Below are 9206 nucleotides of genomic sequence, written 5' to 3'. Positions count from 1 at the left end.
CTTCAGCAACTAGGCACCCATGTTGCCCCATGTTGTCACTTTCTCACTTCCTGTATTTTTCTTCCTGTATCTTTCTGTCACTTCCTGCGGATCTCCAGACTCACCTTGATCTCTGGGAACTGGGCCAGGTACGTGTCGAGGCCCAGCAGGGATTTGTCCGTCAGGTTCTGGTGGTAGTCCAACCACAGCGTGTCCGTGTCCTGGAGGAGACAACAGGTTGATGAAGACATTCTGAGGAAAACCTTTTCTCTCTGCCGGGACGTTTCTGTGTGAGCCTCTGCTGTCGTTTGTGGTGTTTCATGTCGTAGTGTTGGTCCTGTCAGTGTCATGGTTCGGGTCTGGCTCAGTGAAAACATAATGATGATGATGATGATGGTGGTCTAATCTGGACGCGGTTCCGTCTCTCAGTCCTGCTACAGTTTGAGCTCAGAAACAGGAAACAGCAGCAAACAGCAGGAAGTTAGTACCTCCAGGTTGTTGTCCAGCTCCTTCTCTATCATCTCCTTCAGGCAGAGCAGAAGAGCAGCATGCAGTTAGAGGAGACAGAGAATCAACAGCAGAAGAAGAAACTGCAGGAGAGACGCTACAGGGACATGCAGGGACACGTTGGGACACACAGGGACATGCAGGACGGCCGGGAACCTCAGCAGGTGTCTCACCTCCACTAGAGCATCCAGCTCCTCCTTTCCAAACCAGTCGGGTTCATACATGTCAGCCAGACAGTCCTGCAGCCGCCGCGACGCCTCGTGCATCGCTAGAACAGACACAGGAACCGTCATGCAAAGCAAAGCTGCGTCTGATTGGCTGCTGAGTCTGATTGGCTGCTGAGTCTGATTGGCTCCTTCACACTGACCTTTGACCGCTGCCAGGTAGGCCTTCAGGTCTCGCTGCACCTTGCTGCCCTCTGTCTGAAACGGAAAGCAGAGGTAGTGAGGAAGAGGAGCAGGAGGAAGGGCTGGGCTAGCGTTAGTGTTAGCATTATCGTTAGCTGCTGCTCACCATCTGCTTGTTGAAGTTAGCCACCAGCTCCTCGAAGGCGGAGTCCCGCGTCTCATCAGCTTTACCGAGCTTCTGTAGGACCTGCAGGGGGAGACACTGAGTCACTGAGACACTGAGCAACTGACCAACAAACTGTGATTTTATGGAAGATATTTCTCAGAAGCATTTTATTTTTTCATGAAAACTTTGAGTTTTATTAATCTGAAGTGAAAATAAAAATGTCTTTAGTTTGTAAAAGTTTCAGATCGACTGGAGGCTAAATATTTAAAATAGGAACCAATGAATCCTGAACTAGAGACTGAAACCTACAACAATAAATAAAATAAAATAAATAAAATCGACTCCAACAGAGGCTGACCAGAAACATGATGCTAAGCTACGCAGCTAGCAAAACAAGATGGAGGAATCCAAAATGGCCACCCAGGCAGGAAACAACCAGAAGTGAAGGTGACATCAGGCATTCACAGGTCAAAGGTCACCTCGTTTCAGCTTCACTTGTTTTATTTGATCCAGTTTCTGTTTTACTGAAAGTTTAAAGATAAAGTGACTTTTTAGTGTTTATGGAACAAAATGAAACAAACAGATTAAATATTAAATAGTAAGTTAAAACTATTATTTGTTTGTTTCTTTTAGGGAGGAACAGGAATCAGCCCTGGACCAATCAGAGTGCAGCGTTTTGTCACAGGTGAGAAATTCAATCGAATAAAAACGCAGAAATTGAACTTTTAATCAATATTTAATAATGAAATGTTTTATGTCAGGATGGTTTCTTTTCCACCTCTGTAGTTTGTTTGTTTATTTATAATCTTTTTTATTGAAGCATTTATTTCTATTTTAAACGAGTTTATCTTATGATCAAAAGTTTTTGGATTTTAGTCAAAATATTTCATTTTTCTGAGTCCTAACTGGTTTTCTGTCTCTCTCTCTCTCTCTCTCTCTCTCTCTCTCTCCCCCCCCCGTCGGGTCACAGCGAGGCCGACGCCTCGACGTGTTGCTGTGCCGTCGCCGTGGCAACGGGCTCAGCGGATAATCCCGTCAGATGCCTGAGTGTTTGCACATGGATGGCCTCCACCAGCTGGCGCCACAATCCGCTGGGGACGGCGGGACGTCCCTCCGCTGGACGCCCGGGGACAGAGGGACAGGAGGACGACCTTTGACCCCTCCACTCAGGTGAGGCCTGCTGCTCGTCAGGTCAGACCTGAATCTCCATTTCCTGTTTCCACAAAGACGGGAGAACAAACCGGCATCTGCCCCAGGTCAGGTTTCACCCCACAAATATCCCCGGGATATTTACAGGCAGGCCGGGGCATTAAGGGGTAAATATAGCTGCCCCACCCGGCGAGGGGCAGGACAGCTGCAGGACGGCGTCCATGTGAGGGCAGCTTCTCTGCTCAGAGCCGCTCCATTTACCAATCAATAACTAATAACGTTTACAACGATCAGCTGAAAGGAAAATCTGAAATCTGGAGATCAATCTAAAAGAGTTCAAAGGTCACCAGCCTGAATGTGGCTGCACAGCAGTCAGCAGGAGCTCACCATGAGGGAAAACCGCAGCTTTAAGAACCGAGTTCAGTCTGGGAACAGTTCAGGTTTAAATGTCTCATTCCCGCCATCTAGTTCAAGTTCAGCATGAAAAAACAGCTTCAGTCCAAGAACCAGAAGCTAACGCTAATGCTAAGCAGTATTTCCTTCATTCACAATCCTGTAAACTTTCTTTTTAAAAAGTGAATGACAAGTGAAGCCTGTTGCTTTCAGCTCCCAGACCAGAATCATAACTGTTTCCTCTGTAGTTTAATTTATTAAAACTTTTGACTCATTGATCTTATTGATCTTATCTAAACATGAACCTGTTCATATTTAATGTCTCTAATTTGAATTAATTGAATTAAAGTGAAAATGTTGATTAAAAAAACGATAAAATGTTGAAAATGTTTTAATCCAGAAGGATTGAAATAATCTGGAATAATTTTAGATGATCTTAATCCACAGATCAGTTAGTATTAGCTTCATGTTTCAGAAATCAGGCCAGAGTTTAAGAGAAAAATTTTCCTTCCACTAAACTTTCCGCTTCTTTAGCATTGATGGTAAGCTAGCAGCCAGAGAACATTTTCAGTGGTAATGAAACAAAATGATTTCATTATTATTATTATTATTATTATTATTATTATTATTATTACAGTTTATTAATATTGACATGAATGTTTTATTACATTTATAAAATAATGCTTAGATTCCTCTTTATGCTGCTGAAGTTTCAGAGCTAAAATCATTTTTAAGAAAAGACTCAAAGTTCATTTTGTCATAAAAACTGAAAATATGTTGAGAATTGTGTCAAAAGGAAACTAAACTTTTCTTATTTATTTAAACGTCGTTAAAAAATTTCAACATTTTAAAAACGTAAATATAATGACAGAATTAAGAGTTTCTAAAATTCACCTTAAAAATCATAAAACGGAGAAAAATTCAGATTATTATTCCTGCTGAGTGAGAAAGAGGAGCAGGAGGAGGAAGAGCTGGTCGGTACGGCGCCCCCTGGTAGGTCATCAACCTGCTGATGTTCAGACGAATCAGAACCATCAGAACCGCAGAGGAAACATTTATAGATTATTAAACAACCGGTTCATAATTGATTATTAACTGGAGCAAATCAATAAATCTGTTCAGCAGAGCTCTGCTAGCTTTAGCTTCTGCTAATATCTGCTATTGATCCCATCCGGTTATCGATCATCTAATCAATAATCAATAACCATCCACAGATTCATCAGAAAGTAAAACTGTTCCTGTTTATTTTTATTAATTTGTAAAATTATAAAAATGTTTAAAAATCTGCAGAAAGTTAATCATCAGATAATCGATTAATTGGTAGATTATTGGTTATCTCTGATGTGATGCTGCGGCGTTCAGCTCTGTTGACCTCTGACCTGGTTGGATCTCCATAGCAACCTGAATAGTAGAAACTCAGTATTCACTGACTTTGACTAGGCTGTTTTCCCAGATGAGGCTCAGCTGATCTCAGTCTCCAAACATTTTCCACCTGAGCCACTGTATCGCATCACATCGCATCGCGCCACGCCGCGCCAAAATGAACCAAATCGTTTTCATCCCTCAAACGCTGGAAAGAGTCAGAAAACATCCCACTTTAATCTCACCATCTGGGCTTTGACTAGGCTATTCCATGCCATGAATCTGCTGCAGCTTTTCCTCATCCATCTTCCCCACAGCATGATGCTGCCAACACCATGTTTCACACATTAGTGTTGGAACGTTGATGGATGGAATAATTTGATGTATTTTATTAAGAAGCTTTTAATCTGAAACATTTCGGTTTCAACAGATAAAACTTTATTTAAAATATTTAAAATTTCATCAGAAATAAACTTTTAATCTTAGATGAACCCAAAATGTTCCCATCATGGACCCTGGTTCTGGTTCTGGTCCTGGTTCCGCCTCAGACCCAGCTGTAGTCTGACCGAATCGAACCGGACCGGACCGGGGATCCAGTGTCTCCCTGACCCCGGGTCGCCTCCTACCTTCTCTTGGGCCCGGTTCAGCCTCTTCTGGACGTTCAGGGCCAGCTTCCCGGCCGTTACGCCCTTCCCCAGCTCGGCCATGTCGCAGCGTGGAGTGGACCCGATCCACGCAGGAGAACCAGCGGACAAACGGCGCTGCTCTCTGCGGCAAAAGCGCTGCGGTGCGCGACTCGGACAGTAACTCTAATCCTCCTGACTGCTTCTTAAAGGCGCAGGGCGTAATTTAATCCGACCTGGGTGTGTGTGTGTGTGTGTGTGTGTGTGTGTGTGTGTGTGTGTGTGTGTGTGTGTGTGTGTGTCCGTGTGTGTAAAAGAGAGAGAGGCAGCAGGTTCCAAACTCTCCTCCTTAATCACCTCAAAGTTCAGCAGATATTAGTCTGAGCCATCAGCCTCTTAAAGGCGCAGAGTGTCTTTATTATTAGCCGACACCTGTTGCATTCTGGGCCGCTGCGGGTCAGCAGGGGTCCGATCTATAAGCAGATGTTACGTGAGTTTCACTCTATAAGTAGGAGCTGATGGAGAGGCTGCGTAGCTTAGCATCATCAGAATCTTTAGCAGCTCAATTCAGGACAGAAACGCCGCAAACCCCAAAGGCTCCTCAAACTTCCTCTGAATGCTAACAGCTGCTAGCATTAGCTGTTCAAACACCAGATATTCTTCCTCTGAATGCTAACCACTGCTAGCAATAGCTGTTAAAACACCAGATGTTCCTGAATATGCATTAATACTGAAAACAGGCTAGCATCAAGAGCCAGTCAGTGGACAGAATGGTGCTTCTGGATTAGCTGCTTTGCTAACACCAACTGCTTTGCTAATGCTAGCTCCTTTGCTAACACTAGCTGCTTGCTAATGCTATCGCCTGGTAGCAGGCTATTGTTACCAGGCACTCTATCGCTAATGCTAGCGATAGAGTGCCTGGTAGCATTGCTCCAAGGTATTTCTGCTTCCCACACTGCGTTTCCTTCAGATGATTCAGATCTGAATCACACAAGAAAATTAAATCTGTAAAACATGGACTGGATTTCAGATCAGGATGAAAACATGGACTGGATTTCAGATCAGGATGAAAACATGGACTGGATTTCAGATCAGGATTTTCTAGTTTTAATGATTTTAAAGTTTCTGATTCATCAGAACGGAATCCCATATTCTGTTTCACTGTTGATAAGGATCAGTGGGCCCCATATGGGCTGGACCGGGCCCTCCTCCTCCTCCTCCTCATCATCATCTTTAATATCATCAACATCATCAACAGTTTATCTGTTGACTTTTACTGGTTTTGTTTCCACAGATATATAAACACAACAACACAACTCATTTCCACAATTTAATTAAAAAAAATAAATATTTTCTCTAACAAAAATAATAACAACAACAACAACAACAACAACAACAACAACAATAATAATAATATTACATGAAGGGATTTTAATGTAAATGTTTTTCCTAACATGGGGTAAATATTTACAAACTTCTCACCATGAATCAAAATCCTTCTGAATTCATTAAATCATCTGTTTTATAAATTAGCTTTAAATATTAATATATTCTGTTTATTTGCTTGAAAGTGACTTAAGTTCTGATACAATGAATGAAAATTAGAAATTAATTTTTAAAAACAGAATTTAATGAATCTTTTTTCAGGTTGTTGGTTTATTTCTAGTAAAAATAATTTTTCCATTAATTTACTCTAAAAAAAATTTAATGACTCCAAATCTGTTTCAGCTATGAAAAATAATTTGATTTTAAATTGATCTGATCGAAGTTAAAATACAATATTGTGTTCAGGTCAAATTAGGTTTTACTTTAAATTAAGCAGGTACTTAATCTGGAGTTAATCTGGAGTTAACCTGTGATGTTTGAAACTCTAAACCCTGTGTGGGTTAAAATAAAGTATCTTAATGTGGATTAAAACGGGACAATTGAATCATTTTGCTGCCACCTGGTGGCCAGGATCATACCAGCTAATACTGGTTTAGCTAATTTACACAATATACACAAACATAAATAATTCTTGTGTTTAAATAATGAATCACTTCATAATTAAAAAACTTTGTTGATCCCAGAAGAAAATGAAACGTTGGAACTCATCCTGGTTTCTATAGCCAGCCCGGTCGCTCCTGTAGCAGTCTGTGTTACAACGCAACTCAAAAAGCATCTGACTGATTGTATGACAGCGTGTCATAAAAAATCGCCTGATAAATTTAAATGAACTCCATAATTTCAATTCTAATGAATAATATCTTGTGAAGGTAAATTTAGATTGAAGATTATGAATAATGAATTTTATTTCTGGTTTCAGTTGTTTGTGGTTTTTATTTCTGTTTAATGTTGGATGTTCAGAATATTTTTTAGTTCTAGAGTTAACTCTTCTTTACATAATTTGAGTGTTAGTCCTTTAGAGGGCGAACATGCGTTATGATGCCGTTATCAATAAATGACTGAAAAATTATCTGAAAGTAACAATATTATCATTTATCGCAATAACTCCTGGGACGACTTATCATAACGAATTTATGGAGACAATCTGGTCAGGACAACGGTTACATCTGGATTTCTGCTTCACAGTGCGTTTAATGTCTGCCGCTCCAGAAAAAGTTCCTCTTACTTCCTATTTGTTCCTGGTACTTCCTGTTTGTTGCTGGAACTTCTTGTTTGTTGTTGGTATTTCCTGTTTGTTGCTGGTACTTCCTGTTTGCTGGTGGTACTTCATGTTTGATGCCAGTCCAGCACGAAGTCCGTCTCGGTCTGATGCCGGTTTGTGAACCACCAGTTTGTTTCTTTTCTCTCACATGTCGCCCTGAGCGATGCCCAGCGGATGGAGGCGCCCCGGGTCCAGAATCGCCCGGCCCAGCCAGAGTAAGATCCGTGAGTACCAGTGCAGGCTGTTGCCGTGGTGCCCAGCGCTCCCAGTCCAGCGGTGCAGGAGGCGGAGCGGGGCGAAGGCCTGGTGGGCCAGCCGGTGGCCGTCCACCGCCGCGTAGCAGGATGCTGCCACGCCGTCCACCATGATGGTTCCCTGCCGGGTCAGCGGGGCGAACGCCCCCCGGCTCGTTGTCACACTGACCCCGACGATCCGGGACAGACGCGCTGCCCCGCCGGCCTCCACCAGGACGCACTGGCCGGGCCGGGCGGCGCCGGCATAGGCGGCCCGCAGCTGGCTGGCCGCCGGCGCCGCACCCTCGGAGCAGTTCCTACCTGACAAGAACAGCAGGTGGGCGGCAGTGAGGGCGAGTCGTTGCCCGGCCGCAGTCTGCAGGCTAACAAAGAGCCGCGGCGTGTCCGGGTCCCGGTCCAGGAAGGTCATGACCTCGCTGAAGACCAGGCCGCTGTTCACCAAGGCCAGGACCCGGTCCCCGGGCTGCAGCGCTCTCATGGACCTCCGGGTGCCGCCCTCCAACATCACCGAGGCGTTTCCAGGGAAACAGCCGCCTGCCTTGGCCGCCATGGAGTGATCTGAGGACGGACAGAGAGACGGAGGCAGACTGTGAGGACAAGACGTCTTCTGATCAATAACTGTTCAGATATGATAGAAATCATCCTACTGGACCCAATAACTGATCTATAAATATTAATAAATGTCTCCATTTCCTCCAATTGGTGATTTTACAACCAGAACAGGAAACACTGAATATCATAACAGGAAATTATGTTTATAACCCAAATCAGGAAATATTGGTAATATTAGCTGATTATATGTTGGTGATTTTCTCATTTTCACCTGAACTTCAGAAATAATATGAAATCATTTAACAAGAAGCAAAAAGATTAATCTGAAGCTAATGCTAACCCAGCTAATGCTAACCAAGCTAATGCTAATTAAGCTGATGCTAACCCAGCTAATGCTAACTAGCTGAAACAGTTCAGCTGAATCAGTATATTCAAAGCAAAGTGGATCAATGATCCAGATTCAACCAGTTCAGAACCAGAGCTCCCATCATATGGTCTCCATGGCAACTCAAACTTCATCGTTGCTCAAAGTCCTTCATTATGAGGGAGGGACGGCCCATCTGACCCAACCATGATGCTGCCACAGACCAGTGAATGCACCACCGAATGGACCAGTGGCCAGTGAACGCATCGTCCTGCTGCTTGTTTTGAACTTGGCACAGAGGAAACCTTTAATGGCCGACAGAGTCATGGATTTTAGTTTAACCTTCAAACTTCCTCTGGTCTCCCAGCAACCAGCACAGCCAAGCCTTCAGGTACAATTTGGAGGTGTTTGTGCTTCTGGAAGTGACTGTTCTCGTAAGGCCCTGAATGTCTCACTGCTGCCTTCAGGTGACATTGGCTCGGCTAAATCCAGAGAACAACATGGCCTAATCCAGACTGGTGTGGTCCAGTCCAGAACCAACAACCAGAACCGGAAACCAGAAAAAATTTAAAACTTCTGAAACAAAAATTTGCAAAAGCTAAACTAAGCAGCCAGAGAGAGCAGTTTATTATCATTAATATCATTATTGTCGTTAGTACAGTATATATACAGTTTTATCTCAGCCTCCTTGTTCAGATTTATCCAGACTCCTTCAGGTTTTTTCTCCTGATCTAAATCAGTCTTGGTGCTTTGTCGCCCTCTGGTGGTGAGGTCATGTAAGTCACTGACCTCGTTTTAAAGGGAAAACGGAATGAAAATGAAAGATACCAACTTGATAGTTTCCCTTGTGATCAGGTCAGGGA

The 9206-nt window shown here is 43.3% G+C and overlaps 2 protein-coding genes and 1 long non-coding RNA gene across 8 annotated transcripts in view; 1 reads left to right on the top strand and 2 right to left on the bottom strand.

Moving 5' to 3' along the window:
* Positions 1-4755, bottom strand: part of bin1b (bridging integrator 1b) — a 12957-nt gene extending 8202 nt beyond the window's left edge. The window contains exons 1-6 of one of the 6 annotated variants that reach the window (XM_015035787.1): positions 4530-4755; positions 1000-1080; positions 854-908; positions 660-754; positions 468-503; positions 105-200 (exon numbers count right to left, since the gene is read on the bottom strand). In XM_015035787.1, coding sequence (XP_014891273.1) covers positions 105-200; positions 468-503; positions 660-754; positions 854-908; positions 1000-1080; positions 4530-4610 — 444 coding nt within the window. In that variant the 5' untranslated portion in view covers positions 4611-4755. The remainder of the gene's footprint in view (positions 1-104; positions 201-467; positions 504-659; positions 755-853; positions 909-999; positions 1081-4529) is intronic. The other 5 variants (XM_015035785.1, XM_015035788.1, XM_015035791.1 and 2 more) reach the window with 5 other exon arrangements.
* On the top strand, positions 188-2213 carry LOC106949518 (uncharacterized). Its single transcript, XR_001425397.1, has 3 exons — positions 188-269; positions 1633-1684; positions 1970-2213. It is a non-coding gene; the product is annotated as an uncharacterized LOC106949518 (long non-coding RNA).
* A 1644-nt stretch (positions 4756-6399) lies between the features above and the next one.
* Positions 6400-9206, bottom strand: part of LOC106949517 (Indian hedgehog signaling molecule) — a 9925-nt gene continuing 7118 nt past the window's right edge. Inside the window, exon 3 of the mRNA XM_015035796.1 lies at positions 6400-7985. Within this exon, the coding sequence (XP_014891282.1) occupies positions 7318-7985 (668 nt within the window). The 3' untranslated portion in view covers positions 6400-7317. The remainder of the gene's footprint in view (positions 7986-9206) is intronic.

Source organism: Poecilia latipinna, unplaced genomic scaffold, assembly GCF_001443285.1.
Source record: "Poecilia latipinna isolate Pla-1442-1.1 unplaced genomic scaffold, P_latipinna-1.0 Scaffold348, whole genome shotgun sequence".
Taxonomy (NCBI): Eukaryota; Metazoa; Chordata; class Actinopteri; order Cyprinodontiformes; family Poeciliidae; genus Poecilia; species Poecilia latipinna.
Note: the sequence above shows the minus strand (reverse complement) of the source record. Positions and strands in the feature narration are given on the sequence as shown.